We start from the raw sequence: 20,663 nt of genomic DNA on the forward strand, positions 1-20,663 counted from the left end.
CATTAAGACAGACTTGAAAGCTGGGGAAGCCTGATGTGTTAAATTACAGAATCATAGACTGATTTGGGTTGAAAGAAACCTTAAAGATCATCTCATTCCAAACCCTCTGCCATGGGCAGGGATACTTCCACTAGGCCAGGTTGTTGAAAGCCTCACCCAGCCTGGCCTTGAACACAAGGCATGGGGCATCCACAGCTTCCTTGGGCACCCAGGGCCAGTGCTTCATCACCCTCACAGTAAGGAGTTTCTTCCTGATATCCAATCTAAATACCTCTTCTTCTAGTTTAAAGCCATTCTGTCTTGTCCCATCACTATCTGCCCCACTGAAAAGTCCCCCTCCCTCATTTGTTGTAACACCTGGAGCCTTCTCCATGCTGAACAACCCCAGCTCTCTCAGCCTGTGTTCATAGGAGAGGTGCTCCACCCCTCTGAGCATCTCCATGGCCACTTCTGAACCTGCTCCAATAGTGTCCATGGCTTTCTTGTGCTGGATCTGGATGCAGTGTTCCAGGTGGGGTCACATGAGGGCATGAAAGTAGTTTTGAATTATGGTAGCCAGTGTAGTGGCACACCTAAACATGGCATTTCTGTGTAAAATTTGGTCTCTTCTCAGTAAAGGAAAAGTAAGATAAGTCTTAGTTAAGCTGGGGGCTTGATAAATTATGTTGCAGTTCTGGGAATAAACAGAAAGGTTTTTAAATCCAAAAAAGATTGAGAGAAAGTGGTTATGGTGAAAAACTGATGAAAATGCTAATATTCTACTGCTCATTCTGTTGTTGCATTAGGGAAATCATAGGTAGCAATTGAATAAATTCTTTATAAGCCTTTATTTGGCATAAACATGCCTCTAAACCCATACTTGTGATATTTCATAGTGGCTTACATGGTTTAGATAAAAGCAATATTTGACTGCATTCAGTATTAAACCAGGTCAGGAATTTAAAGCCAGCACCTTTTAGAGGCAGTGTGATTCATTTCCACTGGTACATTGAGTGCCCACAGGGGAATCCTGTTACTGATATTTAACTGCCTAAGGCACAATTGGATTTGGAAACATGAAAAAATGTGAAGTTGGTCCTCAAAGGTAGAAGCAATATTTGCCATGATTTGAGGTTATATGTAAGTCTGTCTCTTAATGCCTTGCCCTTTTAATTAAGATCTCTTTTTGACCAAATGATAGATAACATTAAATTCTCTATTGGTTTGTGTTACATTCAAAAGGCAGATGATGCTCACTCCAGCATAACAGTGAATACATATCTAAGCAGGAGATGTAGTACCCACATAAGAAAGCATAGCTACCTTAGAGGTTTATTGATACTTGATGGTGCTTTTCCTAAGTTTGGTACAGTTTTGTGTGGATTTGGCGGGGGAAAGAACCCCAGGAAGTTACTATAAAATTATTCACTCATGAGTACTGAGTTACTGCAATAACAGATGTTATGGAAATAATCCATTAATTGCTACATTTATTACAGAATAGTTAATGAGCCAGTAACATCTGTCACAATTCTTTGTATGATATTTGTACTTGCGTGCTAATTAAAGTGTACATTTTATGTATTTATGTAGCAGAGGGGAACAGCAGAAAAATACTATTCCTGTCACTTGCTAAATGCACCCTCACACTATACATGACTGTAACACCCAGCACTGCTGCAAGATCAGGTTTTGATGAGATACATATTTAGGAAAAAAGTCAAGTATTCCCTACAAATGCCAGAGCTCCTGTGAAAATGGTAGGGAAAGCTGGTTTGAAACAAGAGAGTGGTTTTAAATCTGCATAAAGCTGATCTGGAAAAAAAAAAAGAGATTGGCAATTGTTGTCTGTGCTGTTCTCTTCACACAGACTGTGCTCTGCCTTGATGGATGAGTGCAATTCCCTTAAGGCTTTCTCTGTGACCTTAGAGAGGCTCAGAAATTAAATGAAGCTGCACTAATTTGCACTGAAACTTTGCTACATGTAGCTTGTCTTATTTTCCTGAAATCAAACTTATCAGGCAAAGCAGTAAATGTATTTCATACTGCTTGTATTAATGTGTGATTAAATGCTTTTCATATAAAGCTTTCCTCCCTGGGCTTGTCCCCTGGGTGGAGATGGGAGAGAAAAAAAAAGGGAATACAACAGATGCTGCTCATGTGATGAGCAGATGATGCTCAGTGCTTCAGTGGGCTGATATATATATATAAAACATGCAGATGTTGTAATGGGTATGCATTAGTTTGGTAAATGTCTGTTATGGGTGAATGTGCTATGGGAAAACTTATACTGAGGATGGATTCAAGATATTTTGGAAACCAAACATTTCTCACTTGCTTCAATGGGATTTTGTATCCTAAGGCCTGTGTTAAAGGAAAAGAAGCAACATTGATGAACTTATCTTATTTCCATGTGATATAATGGTAGATGATTCAAAGCTAAGTAGGTCATAAAAATATGCTCTGTTGGATGTTCCTGCCAATGTCTTCATAACCCACAGTAAATTGGATGAGAGCTACTGTGTGTGAGAGTCTGTTCAGGTGCAGAGAAATGTTCTGACTTAAAACCTCAGGGCATATTTCTTAGTCTTTATTTCTATTCACTCCACTTTCCAGCTTGCCCACATAGACCAGTTCTTGTGTTTGTGTGATTCCCTTTCTTCCTCTGAGTCATGATTCCGTGAACCTCTGTACATAACTTATTGAAAACTGTTTCCCTGGAAGGACTAGTAAGAGAGTCAGGCTTAGGATAATGTTTAGCTATTAATTTTCATTGTGTGAATGAGACCTATTGCGTTCCTATGTTCTGGAAAGCTGTTTTCATATGAGTTAATCCCTTCTAGCTCTCACTTTGTCCTTCCTTTTAAAGCTTCATTTCATCTCTGTGTGCATATCAAAGAGAACTGCTAAAATCTAGACCCAAGGTGTCATCCATCTCTGAATAAACAGGGTGTGCCATCTCAGACTCCCATAACCATCTGGGTTCAGAAATAAAACCAGCAGGGAGTACTGAGAGCTGTGTCAGGACAAGGTCTGGCTGCAGGCTTGGAGCAGGGAGGAAGGATAGCTCACAAAACCACTCTGATAGGCATTTCTGTTTTTACAATTTCCATGCTTTCTTGGCATCAGCTTAGCCTTAGTTTCATCTTCCTGAGGCTTTTTATGTAGAAACAGAGCAGTATTCTGACACAAACATCTGTGTCATAAGAATTATTTGCCTTTTGCAAAGGCAGCTCTTCCCTTCTGAATTCCCTTAATATACGCAAGATAAAGCACTGACATATAAATAGATACAGGTATAAATGTATCAGTTATTGGTGCTTGCCCAGGAACAGCAGAGGTGCCCCTGCTAGCAATAGCATGTTGCTGCTGCTGCTAGACAGTTGAAATTCCTGGCAGGTTTTATTTTTAGTTCTTTCGAGTTATAAAAACCTAGTCATCACAGGGTGTCTAATGGCATTACTGGGAGAATCAGAACGGTCTGATAGAAGCTGCAAGACCAAAGCATTTGAATGTCACAAGGCAGGGGCTAGGTTTTGTGTGAAGTGAGGAAGAGGGATGGGACACTTGTTTGGAGCTGGCTTCAAGTAACACTTAAGTGGGCTTAAGCCTAGTCCTAGTTCTTAAGTGCTCCCCTTGTAGCTCACAGGGCATCACTCAAATTCTGCCCTAATTTCCGTAAGTCCAAATACATCTATACTGAGCTCCCTTACTCTGCAATATTTAAAAATACGTATAAAACCATATGAAAAATGCCCAGGAAAAACCTGCTACTTCTCGTTTAGTACCTTAAGCTAATGCTGGAAGGCATTGTTTCCCAGCTACAAGGTTTCACAGGCTGCTAAACACAACACATGCCAGACTTCACATACATGCATCTGTACACAGCAACTGATCCCAAAACATAGCCTTGACCATTTGAAATACACACCTTGTGCCTTTGCTGTGAGAAATACCACACAGTAGCAAGTTACCCAAATTGTGTCCTCTCAAAGACTAACATGGAGGAAATAAAGGCAGAAATAGGAAATTTCAACAGAAATTGTGCGCAGGCTGCATCTTGCCTGACAGCTCCAGACCTTTCCTCCTGCATCTGTGGTGTGCAACTTGTGCAACCTTAGCTAGATTTGCAGCAATGATTTTTCACACACTGAACTACATTCTTATATCCTTAGTTTACTCATGGGGCTAAGAGGTTTGTTTGGTGCTCCAGTCATCAGCTGATAGATGAGTTATTCCTCTGGCAGATAGTCACCCCAGCCCTTCCCGGGGCGTAGGCATATAATTAGTGCTGCACCCCCAAAATGGGAAGCATTACCCTGACTAAGATACTGAGACAGTCAGAAGTGTCACTGATGTTTCCTTTTCGGCAGGGCCATGGATGTGCTTATCAAAACCAGAGTTAATTTGGTCAAGTTCTTCTAGTTCCGGTGGAGAGTTACTTAATAGTACAAAAATGTAGAGCAAGCAGGAACAGGAAAGGCCAGGCAGCCGAGCACTTGAGCCATAGATTAATGCCCCAACTTCGGTGTGTGTGGGAAGCACTGCACCCGAATAAAGTAACAGATTCACAGCCTATTCCAGCAGACAGCCATTTTCAAAACAAACTTCCTAAGAAACATGGATGCTTCAGGATGAATTGGTGCAGGTGGGAAATGTAATGGCGGTGTTAAATGTAGTTGTTTAAAAACTCTGTAAATGTTTCAGTAGTGTGCATAGAAACTTAGAAACATTCTTGCAGCCCAGGAAGCAAACTGTATTCTGGGCTGCGTCAAAGGGAGAGTGGGCAGTAGGCTGGGGGAGGGGACTGTTCCCCTCTACTCCAGACTCCATCTCTGGTACTGCATCCAGCCCTGGGCCCCCCAAAACAAGAAGAATGTGGACCTGTTAGGAGGCCACAAAGGTGATCAGAGAGCTGGAACAACTCTCATTTGAAGAGAAGCGGAGAGAGCTGGGGTTGTTCAGCCTGAAGAGAAGGTGGCTCCAGGGTGACCTTAGAGCACTTTCCAGTACCTGAAGGGATGACAAGAGAGCCGGAGAAGGACTTTTTACAAGGGCATGGAGTGGTAGGACAAGAGAGGAATGGCCTTAAGCTGAAGGAGGGTCAGTTTAGACTCGATGTTAGGAAGAAATTCTTTACTGTGAGGGTGGTGAGGCACTGGCAAAGGTTGCCCAGAGAAGCTGTGGATACCTCATTCCTGGAAGCGTTCAAGGCCAGGCTGGATGGGGCTTTGAGCAACCTGGTCTAGTGGGAGGCATTCCTGCCCATGGTGTAGGGTTTGGAACAACCCAAGCCATTCCATGACACTAAGCCATACCTGCTCTGTGGCTGCAGCTGGCTCTTCCCTGACAGGCCTCCCCAGCAAGGCCAGCTGCTGCCAAAGAAGGAGTTTCAGTACAGATTGGACACTGCAGGGAGCACTTGGGGACAGACCCAGAGCCTGCCTGAAACTATTTTGTAACAGTAATTCCAAGTTTCATACCTCTGCAATTAGGACAAACGCTTGTTCCAACAGTATGGACTGTTGCAACAGTCAGGATTCAGCCTGACAGGGCTGTGTGCTGCTCCCAACAGGGAGCTGGTTTCCCGCAGTGGAGGCCGCAGACGGGCTGCCAGGCGGACATCCCAGCCCTGGAGAGGCAGCGTTCAGTCCTATAGCCATTTTCCAGCCGGCTGGTTGTACACGGAAATGCCCAGGGCCGCTCGGGCAGGGCGGGATGTTGGAGGAGGCGGCTGCAAGGCTGCGAAGGTGTGAGCAGGAAAGGAACCAGCTGTAAACACAGGTTCATTTTGCAGTGGTTAAGGCTTCGGGTAACGCCGGGTGTCGGGTGTCCTGCCGCTGATTTGAGGCTCGAAGATGCTGTTGGAGCTCTTCAGAGGGTGAGGAAGGTTCTGCTCACGCCAGCGCGATTCTTCCCGGCGGTGAGCGGAGCGCGGTAGCCCGGGGTCCGCCTTCCTCGGGGGTGGGGCCGGCGGCGGCGGCGCGGCGGGCCGGGAGCGGAGGATGCTGCTGCCGCTGCTGCCGCTGCTGCCTCTCCTGCTGCTGCTGCCGGCGCTGGCCGAGGGGCACCGGGCGGCAGTGCTGCGGCTGGGGCTCCGGGGCAGCCCCCGACGGGAGGTGAGCCCGGCTTTCCTCTCCCTCACCCTGGATGCCAGCCTCGCCCGGGACCCGCGCTATGTCGTCTTGCTCAGGTGAGCCGCCTCTCGCCCCACTGGGCAAAGGAGAAAGGGTCTTCGGGGGGAGAGGCGGGCCATCCCAGCAAACGCGCTGTGGAGCGAGCTGGGGGGAACGGGGAGTCGCCCACCCTAGAAATGGGGTCGGGGAGAGGCTGCTGGATCCCAGCTGCTTCGGGGTTCACTGATTCCGTCCTCCCAGGGCAGAAGGCGGTACCTTCCCCAGATGCGAGCCGCGCCGGTCCCTTCGTGCTCGGGGAAGGAGCAGCTGGCCTGTGGGGATGCAGGGAAAGCTCAGTTCGGAAATAAGCCTGGCCGAGGAGCTGCTTTGCCAGCAGAAAAAAAAAGGAGAAGGAAACGGAGGGAATTGTGGTTGATTGCCCTCGAGTAATGGAGGCTTCAGGGTGTCCTTATCGCCCTCTGCAAGTACCGGAAAGGAGATTGTAGTGAGGTGTGGGTCAGTCTCTTCCAGCTGACAAGTGGCTGGATGAGAGGAAACGGCCTCAAGTTGTACCAGGGGGGCTTTAGATTGTATAGTAAGAAAAATTTATTCACTGAGAGGGTAATCATGCATTGGAACAGGCTGCACAGGGAAGCAGATGGTGGGATCACCATCCATGAAAAGTGTTCAATAAACGTGTGGATCCCCCAGTCCTGCTTTCCCACTACTTGCACGTTTTCGTCCTCACTGAGCTGGTGAGAAAGGTGTCACCAGCTTTACTGGAAAGTGCTCAAGTCTCCAACATCCAGCCCCACCTTCACACCTTGGGGTTCAGCTTGAAGCCAGCCCTGCCACCATGAGGAGTAGGAAGTACTTGGTGGCCTCTAATCTAAAGTTTGTCACCACAGAGTGCCTAGCATGCCCAGTGCCCTCCAATGCCTTGCAGTTTCCCCCAGAGAAGGCTGGCTGTCAGTGCTGCACATCCTGCATGGAATGTGAGCAAGTCACAGTTACATTCTTTTGTATGCCTGCTTTGAGAGAGTTAACACCTGTCCCAGCAGGGACTCTCAGTCTCCCTTGGGTACAAAGGCAATTGCTTTGGCAGTTGTGATAGAAGTTGGGGCAGATGATTTAAAGTCAGTTTTGCGCCCAAATTCTCACATGACATTTATGTTGGTGTTGCACAAACAAAACCAAAACAATCTAGGGGAGGAGGATATTTAGGATGAAAAAAAAAAAAAAAAATCAAGATAGTTTTAAAGTTTTGCCTTACTTTGCCCCCAGGATTTGGCTCACTGATGGTATTCCCTCAGGTATGTTTTCCCCTTGTTGCCCATTAGACCCTCTCCTGGCTCACTTGTACAGTGCAGAGGGCTGGGATGCAGATCCCAGCAAGCCATCAGGAATTCCTTGAGGCTACTGGGTAGCCTCAGGTCACCTACTGCAGCATGTTCCTCAAAGTGCTTGCCATGTTTACCCTCTACACAGTCTGCATAAATATAGTGGTTTTCTGTTTCTCGGCATTCCCTCCTCAGCAATTCCAAGCTGCGTACCCTGGCAATGGCCCTGTCCCCAGGTTTCCTGAGGTTTGGTGGCACTGAGACAGACTTTCTTATCTTTGATCCCAACAAGGATTCAACTTCAGAAGAAAAAGTCCTCTGGGAATTTCAGGCTCAGCAAGGTAAAGTGGGCATCAACTTGTTAGACTTGAAACTATCCTAGGTTTTGGAGGGTTTTTGACACAGGCTGAGGATGCTGTAATGGTACAGCAGCACCACTGGGGGCCCTCCACAGGGTCAGTATTGCTATCATCCACGGAGAGGAGATCTGTGGACTTTCAGCATGGTTTGTGAGAAGAGCTGTGCCAGCTGAGAGATGCTGAGAAAGGATGTAGGGGATCTTGTATTCTCCCTGGCATCTGCTGAGACTCTCCCTTTGTGCCCTCTGCTCCCTGCAGCAATCTTGGGAGCTCCCTCACTGTCTGGGAGGTGGTCAGGTTCAGCTCAGAAGCTGTGGCTTCATTATGAAAATTAAGGAACAGATGGAAGAAATAACCTGAGGAGAACAGAGTGTTCAATCTATCTTCCAAAGCCAGAGAGCTTTGCTGTGGGAGCAGCCTTGCCCTCCTGCTACTTTGACAGGGCAAGTGCAAACCTAATGGACCCCTGTCAACTGCTTGAGCTTGGTATTTTCTCTTTGAACTTAGCAAAAGTGTCAAGAGGTGTTTCAGATTAAAAAAAAATTCCTGCATATTCCTGTGGCACATAGCACGATTGTGCAATCCTACATTACTGTAGGACCAGTGAGATGCTCAGTTTTGAAGTCAAGTGGTACTTTTCCCCTCATAGCACTTTGCTAAGTAGCTACTTCCTGTGACTTTGGCTGGTGCCTTCCTCTCTGGTTATGGCTTGTTCCTGGTTTGCATGCCAAGAAAAAACATACGCTTTGGAGGAAATGTGTCTTATGGCTTCTGCCAGTGAGCCATGCGGGGAAGTCAGCACTTTCCCCTGCATGAGATGGCCAGTGCAGAAAGCATTGCCCTGTTCCTGCCTGCAGCAAGGTGGGTCATGATTCCTGCCACACCACTGTATGCCAGGTTGCTCACTGGAACAAGGGTTTGCTGGCTGTAGAGGTGAGGAGTTAATTCCCATCAACCTTCTTGACTCTTATCAACCTTCTTCTGCCCTACAGAGGCTTGTGGCTCGAGGCCTGCATTTGCTGCTGTTGAGAAGGTACTGCTGGCCCAATGGCCTAGACAAGAGAAGCTGATTCTTGCCGAACAGAACTGGAAAAAGCACAAAAACACCACCATTACAAGTAAGATTTAAACAGGGGGATGCAATTCTCTGCCCCACAATAAAAGGGCCGTAGGCTATTAGGAGCTGAAACCACTGAAAAAGAAATATTTCACCCACTTTGAAAATTGTTCAGAAAACTCTTTTTCTACTGTTTGCCATCCCACATTTAATAGTCTTCTGCTGCAGGGGTTGGGAGGTGCTCAAAGTTTGCAAGATGTTGTGTAGTGAGGCCTGACCTCTTCTGTCTGGCTAAGAAAGTTTGGCACATCTGCAACATCAGGCTAAATAAGTACAGGCAGTAAAGATTGTTGCTTGGCCAGAGCTCAACTAGCACGCTCTAACCTTGAGATAAACACCCTTCCTTTCTCCTCTGTGCAGAAAATACACTGGATATTCTCTACAGCTTTGCAAACTGCTCAGGGTTTCACCTGATCTTTGGACTCAATGCCTTGCTGCGGAAAGGTGGCTTGCAGTGGGACAGCTCGAATGCCCAGGCACTGCTGGACTACTGTGCTTCCCAGAGGTACAACATCTCCTGGGAGCTTGGGAATGGTAAGTGCTTGTTGGCCAGACCAGCCATCACCTAGAAAAGTACCACCAGAGGGTGTGGGCTAGTAACTTTGGATATTTTGGATGATGGCACATAAAAGCAAGATGATGCTTTATTTAGAGACATTAAGGTCTTAATTTGCAGAGGTATTTTAGAAGAAGACAAAATGAAAGAACAAATTGAGATGATTTTGCTGCTCCTAACAGGGCTTTGAGATGAGGTGAATGATGCCCCACAAGGTGCAAGATGTCACCCATGGCTGGGACAGAGTCCTGGAGAGCAGCACACTGTATCCCCCGACCTTTTGTTTTCATGCTCACCTTCAACTATCTCATCCACACCATGTCAGATCAGATGAAGCCTTAGGGAACTGGTGCTTCCCATGTGGATGGAACTGCCCTATTTTGTGCCCCAGAAACAGAGTGGGTTGTTGATGTGCATGTGTCTTCCCCAGAGCCCAACAGCTTCAGGAAGAAATCTGGCATCCACATTGATGGCTTCCAGCTGGGGCAAGATTTTATTCAGTTACGCCAACTGCTGAATAACTATGCCCTCTACCAGCATGCCAAGCTGTATGGCCCTGATGTTGGGCAGCCCCGAAAGCACACGCAGAGACTGCTGAGAAGGTAGGGGTGTGAGGTTCCAGCAGCACTCCCTGGGGTGAGGCAGGTGTGGAGAATTGTGGCTTGTCTGCCCCTATATGCAGGAGGTATGAAGAGGCTTTAAGGCAAGGGTTGAACAATTTTTTTTACCTTGACAGACGACAACAGTAATCTTACCTGCATGCTTGAGTTCAAGGCTTGAATACTCAGCCAGGTAAAACTCAGCTGCTGGAAGTACATCAATGGTCCACACATTTTCCCATTGAGTACTGGTTCTAGGGTTGTGCTAACAAGGACTTTTATGCTGAGAAACACCCACATGTTATACAAAGGTCAATTCATCCTCCCAGCAACCTGGGAACCTGCCTAAAAGCCATGGCAAGCCTGGCCCCCAAGAATTCACTATCAAAACTGCCAGCCATGGGGAGAGGGGAGGGCTGTGCATGGCGTTGCACTACTGGGAGGGCCATGACCCATCACTGGTACTACTTAACTCCCCACTCTCCACCATCCCCTCTGGTTGCAGCTTCCTGAAATCGGGAGGGAAGGTGATCGACTCTGTCACATGGCATCAGTAAGTACCACTTGGATATCACTGGCACACTGATTACTGCCTCATTTTCTTAAAAATTTGTCAATTTGAACAGAATTATCAATCTCAACAGAAAAGAGGGGGTGAAATGCCCCTTTCAACCGTTTTTCGGGGGCCTCTTCACAAATTGCTGTGTTCTAATAAGAGATGAATTGAGGGAGCACATTATAGAAATGCTGGAGCCTCCAAAGGGTAGACTTGGCGCAGAGACCCAAAGGAGCGGTAGGGGTTTGTCACGGGGAATGCAACATGTGCAAGATGATAATTTTGTTTGCTCTATTTATGTCTAGTTGATATAAAGAAAAAGCCCTGTAGGTCTGGCTGACACCTTTGTCCATGGAGAATTGCCAGCAGCTCCTCCTGCTCCCTTGAGTTTGTTCTCTGAGTCATTTCAAGCTCTGTGTGGGTAACTCACCCTCAGATCCCAAACGCAGTGCAAACAGCACTGGCACCTGGCCCTTTGCTCCTGTGCAGTGACATGGATTTGTAGGTTTAAAGTGCTCACGGGGACAGTGGGGTAAACTGGCTCCAGGGCCATGAACTGCACGTGTTTGAAATTGATTTCCATGTGAAGGCAGTTTTCTTTCCAGTGTCAAAAGCAGGACATGACATGCAGCAGTCAGACAACAGTGAGAAAAGATGCACATACTTATTTTTTATATATATGTATACATACATCAATTATTTATGTATTTTGAGCTGCTGGAAAGGCATGAAACATGTCCTTTCCCCTTCCTGGTCTGTTCTTTACTCATTTAGGATTATCAGGTTTTAACTTCCTCTTGTGGCTGGAAGGCTTCAGCTGTTTTTGCTAGGACTGAGTGATAGCAGGATGAAATGCAAAAACCACCATTCCAATTTATTTGGACAAACCAGACTTAAAAGCTCTTCTGCTCATGGTGGAGGGCAACCTTCACACCATAGGGATGCCCACATTTCAGTTCCCTCCAAGTGGCCAAAATATTCCAGCAGATGGACAGATGCTGCGAGCCGATATTTTTAATATATGACTTGATAGAGTAAAGCAAGTAATCACATAGGAGTGTCGGACTCCTCACCAGGAGAAGACTTACAGAAGCTGGATCTTGGTTATGTTTTCCTTATTCTAAATAAATAGATGCAAATAAACCTATTACTTCTGCTGGTGAAAATTTCTGTGATATCCTGACTCCATTGATGTAATTATATCTTAAAGTCCCTTAAATACAAGTGACAGACCTACACATTTGGAAAACAAAAAATTAAAAAGCACTGGACAGAAAAATGATGCTGTTGATAAATGTACCAATCAACTGAATACTTTCAGTGGTGTTTTGTACCACTGGTGGAATTTTTCCCTAATATTGTCTATGTTTTTTTTTCCCCATTTTCAGTTACTATGTGAATGGACAGAGTGCAACAAGGGAGGATTTCTTGAGCCCTGAAGTGCTGGATACCTTTGCCACAGCCATATATGAAGTCCTGGAGGTGCCTTGACCTGTTCAATCATTCCTATGTTCAGTTTCCAGGGGGTTAACAGAGAGTCCAAAATAAAGCATTACTTCTTACTAGCAATAAACAGGGGTACTCAAAAGCTTGAGTTCTGCTGACATTGTATATTAAAAAAAATAAAATTAAAATTAATGATACTAACAATAAATGAGCTCCAACAGTTTGCTATGCAGCAAACATGGTGCCAGGTGCATCACACACCTACAACATTCTCATTTATTGATATAGTAATTACTCAGGGAGATCATTTATGGTTATCCCATCCCCCCCAGTGCTTCTTTTTTTTTATTTTTTTTTTTTTTTTTTTTTGTATTTTGAGATCCTGAGAGCCTTATAACTTAGAATATAGCACTACTCAGCACAGAAAGAATTATGGGACCTGGATTTTAGTGATGTTTGCCCTGTTTTACATGGGTAGCAAGTTTGGTTTTTTTATAGGGGGGGGATGTAAATCTACTTCTAGTCCTTTTGATCCAAATTTCTGTGACATCCCATCTCAGAATGTTATCCCTTAAATGTAAACATCCTAAGTAAGCCTTCGGCTAAAACACTAAATTTTATTTATTTCAGTAGCCAAAAAATTAACCATCGTCTCTTTCTCTTCTTCCCACTGGCCAGATTGTTGGTCAGACTGTGCCGGACAAGAAGGTGTGGCTGGGAGAGACGAGCTCTGCCTATGGAGGAGGAGCTCCCAGATTGTCTAACACTTATGTTGCTGGCTTTATGTGAGTACTGTGTCCCAGGTGTGGGGAAATTATGTATTTTGACAGCTGAACGGGGCTGCCTCACAGGAGGAATGTGGCTTCCTCAGGCTTCCTGGGGAGTGCGGGCAGGTTTTTTCCATCCTGTAAGACACAATGACTTTTTATCAGGTGGGCCAGCAAGTCAAAGTCTGATAATGACAGGCAACCTTGTTGTTGGTGTGATGATTTCTCTCAGCCTTCATACCCTTGGCCAGTTCAGGAGAATCTGCTTCCACTCCTTGTTTCCACCACCTACAAACAGGGGAATGGAGCAACTGTTCCCACCAACTTGGACTTCAAGAGGTGGCCTGAAATTATTTTTTAATGTAATCAATGCAAGACTTGAAATTAGTTGTGTGCTTTTAAGGAAGTCAGCATCACTCACTAAGTTTTGCTTTCCTGCTTCCTGAGCTGGCTGGAGAGGGGCAACAGAGTACTGTTGAGGTCAGCACTTTCATCTGTGTGATATTTGCCTCATTTTTTGGCAGGTGGTTGGACAAACTCGGGCTTTCAGCCAGGCAGGGGATTGATGTGGTAATGAGACAGGTTTTCTTCGGGGCAGGGACCTATCACCTGGTGGATGCCAACTTTGAGCCTTTGCCGGTATGTAAATAACACCCCTGAATGCACCTCTGCACAGGCAATGCTGGATGTGGAGGGACAAGTCAGCTATTTTAACAACATCTTTTTTTGCTTGGATGGTCACAGGTACCCTTGCACCTAAAGTTATCTCCTGTTCCACTACAGGTTAATGTACTATTACATATATATGTATGCACACATGATATTTACTCCAACTGCAGGGGTGCAGCCAGTCTTCAGCACAGCAGAAACTGATTCTGGTTTGTACATAGAAGCTCCTGTATCTCACAAGGTTTTTCTGGATGGCCTGTTTTGGTTTGACTACTCCTCAGCTGAGTGACGAGTAGTTTATAAACAGAAGTGAAAAGAGATATTGAAATCAATTATATTCCATGTGAAAACCAGGCCACCATGAAGTCAACACTCAAGTATTATAGGTCATGAGCATATTCATCCTAAAGTGGTGGCTGAAGGATAATTAAATTGAAATATACATTTAGTATAGTTTGATTTTTTAGGAAATAACACTTTGCTGTGATGAAACTTCATTATATGAACTATACATTGTTCTTGCACATACGGCACATTTCTTTGTACTACTAGTACTTAGATTGGGGTGAGAGTACAACATCTTCCTTTTTAGCTTTCCTCTCATTTTTCTGCTTCCAAATTGTGATTTTCACTGGTGGTCATAGAGCCAGCCTGAAAGAAAACCCAGCATACAGGGATTTTCCATCCTACTTGATCAGCTGCTTCCTATGCCAGAGGCTGCATCATCAGATTTGTGACTTTGCGCTTTTCATTCCCTCATTTAAAACAGATTTAATTTGGACTGAAACTGTGTGCCTTTTCCTCACCTGCAGGCAGTACAGATGCCAACCAAGCCAATAATACTTCAGAGACAGGGAAATCCAAACCCAGGTGCATCAGCTTAGTTAGCACAGAAATGAGGAAGCACATCAGTGTCAGAAGGCCACATTTCCTTGCAGAGGGATTCAGCGTGAAGGCTAATAGCAAAAGTAATTTCCTAGGCTTGTGGTGAGTCAGAGGAGAAACACAACAGTTTTCCTCTTAAGAAAACCTCAAAGACCAACAGATGAGCTGGGAGAAGCTCTCTGAAAGTCTTGGAAAAAATGAGTCTGCACTGGGCATCGCCCTGCTCTGAGGCATCATCCTGAAGTGTCTGAGGATACACTTGTGACTTGAGTTTAGAAATCCTGATACCTGTTCAAAAGTACAACGTTAATGAAAGGGGTTAAAGTTTAGGAGCTTTTTCCTGGTGTTGCACCTGTGCCTTAGGTACAGGTTTTCCTGCAGGAAGGGCAGCTCACATCCCTGCATTCAGTCCCGAGGTTCTCTGTACCCTGCAGAAGGGTGTTTCCAAAGCACAATCTCTCCGTGACAGAGCTCTGAGAGTTGCGTATGAAGGGGAAAATATGTCTATAGTACCTTCTAAACACAGCTGCTCACAGGCAGGGCTTCCCTTTTTGCTATGGTGTTTGTGTGATGAATGTGTTTGATGTGAAAAGCTTGGTAAAGCAAAAAGCTATGGAGAAAACCCTTGAAATGAGCTTCAAAATGAAGGTTAGATTAAGCACTGTGTGGAGCACCTGGCACATACACAAATGTTTCCATGTGTTTTTGTGCCTCCCAGGACTACTGGCTCTCACTGCTCTACAAGAAGCTGGTGGGTACCAAGGTGCTGCAGGTCAGCCTGGCAGGAGCCAACAAGAGGAAGCTCCGTGTCTACCTCCACTGCACAAACAGCCTCAAGTAAGCCTCCAGAAAGAGTGAAATAGCCTGGAAACAGAGCCCATGGCCACCCCTTGGTCAACAAATGCCATTTGTGACAGTGCAAAGTTACACATTATTCTGATCCCCACCATCACCTTCTCTCGCCTTGCAGCCCAAAGTACAGAGAAGGGGATGTGACACTGTTTGCCTTAAACCTCTACAACATCACCCAACATTTGCAGCTACCAGATTACCTATCGAGCAAGCATGTGGATCAGTACCTCTTACTGCCTCATGGCAAAGAGAATATTCTTTCCAGGTAAGTTGCAATTCCTCCAGGCCCTGTGGAAAAGACTGTCAGTAGGCTTAGATGGTCTTTAAAACCTCACCTTATTCAATTTGCAAGGGAAAAGAAGAGGTTACCATTCATTCATCTGGGTTTTTTTCAGTAAGATCTGACTTCTGTTAAATCAGGTCTCCTAAACTAAGGCTGCTGAAAGCTTGCTAAGTTATAAGGACATTTATTTGATGTTAATTTGCAAGTTTATCCTAGCAGGTGTCAGTGTTCTGGACCAGCTGCTAAAGTCCTATTTTTTGGTTTGGTTGTTTTTTTTTTTTTTTTTTTTGGTTTTTTTTTTTTTTGGTTTTTTTTTTTTGGTTTTTTTTTGTGTTTTTTTTTTGTTTTTTTTTGTTTTTTTTTTTTTGTTTTTTTTTTTACAAGCACAGGTATATTGCTTTCCCAAGTACTAGCTCCTGATTTACAGCAACATGTTCAGACTTTGTATGTGGGTTGGGTCTTTTTGTTGTCATTGTTAATGCATCCACAGGGAAAAGATCTGCTCTGTGGGCAAAAAAGAATATTAATATTTTCAGGAGGAAAAGCAATTTAAAGAACTGTACTTTTAAATGTGCTTGTGCTACCACTCTGAAGAAGTCCTTGTAGTGGGAGTGCTACAGATGTCTGCGTACATTTGTGTACACACACATTCAAGGGAAGTTTTGTTTGGCTTTGGGCTGAATTAATGTTTACACTCAGGCCCAGAGCAGTTTGTACTCGATGGCAAACAGAGCACAGCTGCCCAAACACTCTCTCTGTCCCTCTCCAGGTCTATTGAGCTGAACGGCCGTGAGCTACGGATGCTGGATGATGAAACACTGCCAGAGCTTATGGAAAAGCCCCTTGGTCCCGGCAGACTGCTTGGCCTTCCAGCCTTCTCCTACGGCTTCTATGTTATCAAAAACGCCAAAGCTATTGCTTGCATTTAAGTGGTCAACACATGCACTCAGGATAAATGTAAAGCATTTGGCTAGTAGGAAATTCTAATCCTAGAAATTCACATTTCTACAGGATTTAATTCTGATAAGGGATGCAAATGTTGCAGCACTAGTACAACTGTTAGCTGGGGAAGACATGAGGTCCCACTGGGTAACTGGTACAAGGAAGATTCCAGAATTATCCAGGTAGAACAAGACCAGGCAGAGGCTGGTTTTGCTCTTGATCCAGCCTGTCGCTGTACTTGAGCATGGAACCCGTCTCCACACTGTGCAGAGCGCTTCTCACACTACTTGGGACTCTGCCAGCCCAGGCACTGCAACCTCCTCTCTCCCTCTCATTTCTGCAAGCGCAGCTCCTAAAGCAGTTTCTTCAAAAGCTTGCCATCAGAAAGGATGAGCAGAGTTTTTATTTGAGCTGTACAGCTGTGACTTCACACTATGTGGGGAGGTCTTTGAGGGGGTTGTGGTTGTTGAGGGTATCTTGGGGTGGAAAGTGTGGACACGCAAAGCAAGCAAAGGTCAGGGTGCTTGCAGGGGCAAAAGCCTTGCAGAGAAACCAGATCCTCTATTAGATTTGGGGAAACAACACACATTTTTCTCAAGCTAGGATTGCTCAGTCACAAGATGGAGCTGTGGCTCTGTGCTTTCCAAAGGCGAGTTGTTGATGCAGGCTGTTCCTGTAGGGTGGTCAACCTCTGCCATCACACACTTCTTCCCTGCAAGGAAAGGAGAGGAGCCCACCAGGCCCTGGCAATAACCCTCTGTTCTCAGAGGGCTGCACAGTGAGTGCTCATGACTCTTCAACCTGCACCACCTGCAGGCAGTTCAGCTGGAAAAGACTTTCCTGAACCTATGCACAGGTAAAGCTCTCAAGCTCTCTCTACTTTATACTCCCTAATGCACTCAGGTCTCTTCTATCTTGGGGAAATAGGATAGAAAAGAGGCTGAGGAAACTCACCCCTCAACCACCAGAGGGACATCAGTTGCTATAGAGCATCCTGGGGACAGAAGTGCCCAGTCAGGCTGACATCCTACAGTGATTTTGGATGGAAATCCGTGTTGGTGGTGGCTTTTCTCCCCAGCTGTGCCTTCCTCATGCAAACCCTGTTGCAGTTGCATGAGGGTGTGTATGAGGAAGGTTGCTGGCTGTGCCAGCAATAGCTCCCTGTGGCACACAGGCTGCTGGTCCCCAGGAAACAAAAAGCCTTGGACAGTAGCTGTGGCCCTCTGTATATATTTATTTGCCTCTACCTTTCTTGAAGGTATGTAATGCACACCACTCTCAATGCCTTATATTTATGAGCACAGCAGGGAAGAAAAACCCCACACTTCTGCACCTCCCTTTTTAAGCTTTAAAAAGATGCTACCAGCTACATGGGGTTTAATGCAGGGCAGGGAACCTTTTTTAATGAGACAACTTTCAAAACTGATGTGCTTATGTAGCTGTGATGAAAACCTGCACACTAAAAAAGTTATATTTGAGTTCAATGTGTCAAAGGAGTGTGTGCGTCTGCGGAGCAGATGCATTCTGTGAAGGGTTATGTATCAGGTGATAACATAGATCAGAAACGAAGGCTGAGTTTGTTTACATTGTTTAAGTTCCATAACAGAAGAGAGATGGAAAGTCGTACATATAGTCAACATAAAGTTAATAATATATTATTATTATTATTATAAAAATGTAAGTTGCAACTAAAACATCAAATTATTATTTGCCTGGTAGCTTCTTTTTAGAACTTTTCTAAGAATTTTGTTTATTTCAATGCTTGTGAGTTTTGTATTTGAAGATTTTAATTTGAAGATTTTAATTAAAATTTATACCAACTTATATACCAATTATATACTTACCAACTTTATACCAATTTATACCAGATTTTGGCAATCTTCATTATTTTTTAAGACTCCTTTTTGACATGCTTATACCAGGACACTCCCTACTTTTCTTTCGGTCATAACTACCCATGCTTCTTTTTATTATCAATAAGAGTACCCAAGTACACAAAAATGAAAGAAACCCTACAAAGGTTGGTGTGTTTCAATTGTGTTTGCCTACCAGTTCAGAAGCCCTCCACCCAATGTGACTCAGATGTGATATATGTGCTGGTGACTGGCACACAGGAACTGCCAGGAGGGGCCCCGGGGATGTTTATGCATGCAAATGACAGCTGCTGCCAACCACGTCTCCTCTTGAGCCCTGTTCTTGATGGTGGGGTGGGGAGGTTTGATTTACAGCTCAGTAACTACCTTTCTCTTTACAAAGTGTTGCACATCAAGCTAATAGCTGCTGTTAGACAGTAGCAAGAGGGAGCTACACAAACAGAGCAAGAGGGACATAAGTGCAGGGAATGGGAAAGATGCTGGATCCTAGCACTACAAGGAAGCTATGGTCTGAAACAGAGATGAACATCACCCTCACAGGACCTTACAATGCTTGCCCCACCCTTATCTCTGGGGCTTTTATTCCTCTGTGAATGTCGTAAACCTTGGGGGATTTAATATATGGGTGTACAGTTATTTAAGAACAGGGAGGATCATATTTCAAACTCATTCTAATTCTCTGTAGCCCTTTTGACTCTGGAGGTCAGATTACTCACATTGAATTTACTGTAAATCAGTTCCTGGAAGGCGAAGTAAATTGCATCACACTTTGGTACAGGGGATCATTTGGTGTATGTGAAAATAAGGAAACCAATGGCCTCCTTAGAGTCAGAGACATTTTGACCATTAACTCAGATTTCAGCTAAACAAGACAGCCGAGCTTTATTAGTCTGAAATGAGAAATTCCCTAGATTATATTTCAGTGAAGGGCCAGGCTACTTTATTATGAATGTAAATACAGTGGCAGTAACTGTAAAAGTTTACTTTTAAAAGTTTACTTTACTGCTCTACTTCCATGAGCTCCTTTAAAAATTTTCTGCAGACAGTCCAGGGTTTCCTCACCACTTCACACATATAAAAACATGAAAGCAGTGTCTATAGAGGACATCTACCTGGTGACAATCAGAGCATCCTACGTCCATGGCAGGCAAAGAGGCTGTGGGGATTCGTTGCCAGGACTCACTATTCAACCCCACCTCAGGTCCTTGTCTGTATCTGAATAAAGCCCATGATGACTTTATCAATGTGATATGGAACCTAGATTATTAGCTACTCTTCATCAGAGTTGAGCAACTGTTATGGTCCTGTGAAAATCATTTTACTGCTGTGGAGTACTGCTCATTAAAACAGTAAAACAATGGCAAAACATTTAAATCACTTGTCCATCACATTCATATTTCACTTCCTCCTGCTAGTCAGCATCTTGGGAAATTAAAGTTCAAAATGGTTTTCATTGTTTTTTACCAGTGTGTGAGTCATTCAAGCTGAAGGAAGTGTGTAATGCAAAAAAAAATTTATACTCTACAGGGACAATGAACTCCCCAAGGAATCATCTAGTAGCAGATCGGAGGACATTTAGACACTGAAACTATGCCATGAAAAGCAAAGGTTTTATGGCTCTGTTCTCTGCTCTCTGGTTTGTGCAATAACTCATATGTTGGTGTTATGACCCTGAAGGTGAGGTAACTGAGGTTCTTGTTAATGGGTCCCTTGGGGTGGATAAGAGTGAAATGACACATGAATGACTGGTGTTTATAATACACAAGGTTTAGTTTAGAACAATGGAAAGGAGGTATGCAGCTGTTTTGGTTGTTTTTGGTTATATCTATAGAAATATAACCATAGATAGTATAAGGATAGAATTTAAGAAACTATATAAGGAAAAGAAAGAGAAAGGACAAGATGGTGGGAAGATATGGAAAGAATGAGGAGAATGTGTCTTTACAAACAAACTGTGAGTCTGCCTGTAGGAAAAGCTAGATGGTGATAGGTGAAAGAAGCAACGGGAGTAACCATAAATTTCAGAGGAATGTTACTAATTGACAGAGACTTGCTCATCTAAGGCCGTATAAAAATCCCGGATTTAGAGATCCAAAGAAAAGGTGTGGGGGAGAGCGGTGTAGTGAATGTTAGAAGGGGATACATATTAGGTGATTCAGGCAGCCTGTACCTCTCAAGTACCTCAGTCAAGGGGGAAAGGAAGAGGGTCATGCGGAAATAGGATTAAAAGAAAGGTACGTCCTCCAAAAACTTGAGAGACTCCAGAGGAATGCCCATGGCCCCTCCCTTTTTTTTTTTTTGAGTAAAGTCAGAGCACTTCTCT

General features: G+C 44.6%; 1 protein-coding gene across 1 annotated transcript; it reads left to right on the forward strand.

The window, feature by feature from the left end:
• Nucleotides 1-5,969: 5,969 nt before the first annotated feature.
• Nucleotides 5,970-18,290, forward strand: HPSE (heparanase). Its single transcript, XM_053975943.1, has 12 exons — nucleotides 5,970-6,172; nucleotides 7,631-7,776; nucleotides 8,787-8,912; nucleotides 9,272-9,445; nucleotides 9,898-10,069; nucleotides 10,572-10,619; nucleotides 12,011-12,104; nucleotides 12,747-12,853; nucleotides 13,360-13,474; nucleotides 15,108-15,226; nucleotides 15,360-15,506; nucleotides 16,294-18,290. The coding sequence occupies exons 1-12, from the start codon at nucleotides 5,985-5,987 to the stop codon at nucleotides 16,451-16,453; spliced, it is 1,596 nt and encodes a 531-aa protein (XP_053831918.1). The 5' UTR covers nucleotides 5,970-5,984; the 3' UTR covers nucleotides 16,454-18,290.
• Nucleotides 18,291-20,663: the final 2,373 nt, after the last annotated feature.

Source organism: Vidua macroura, chromosome 4, assembly GCF_024509145.1.
Source record: "Vidua macroura isolate BioBank_ID:100142 chromosome 4, ASM2450914v1, whole genome shotgun sequence".
NCBI lineage: Eukaryota > Metazoa > Chordata > Aves > Passeriformes > Viduidae > Vidua > Vidua macroura.

Coding starts and splice junctions, on each gene's coding strand:
- HPSE (XM_053975943.1), top strand. CDS start 5,985: ATGCTGCTGCCGCTGCTGCCGCTGCTGCCTCTCCTGCTGCTGCTGCCG. Junction 7,777..8,786: donor GGAATTTCAGGCTCAGCAAG/GTAAAGTGGGCA, acceptor TCTGCCCTACAG/AGGCTTGTGGCTCGAGGCCT. Junction 10,620..12,010: donor GACTCTGTCACATGGCATCA/GTAAGTACCACT, acceptor CCCCATTTTCAG/TTACTATGTGAATGGACAGA.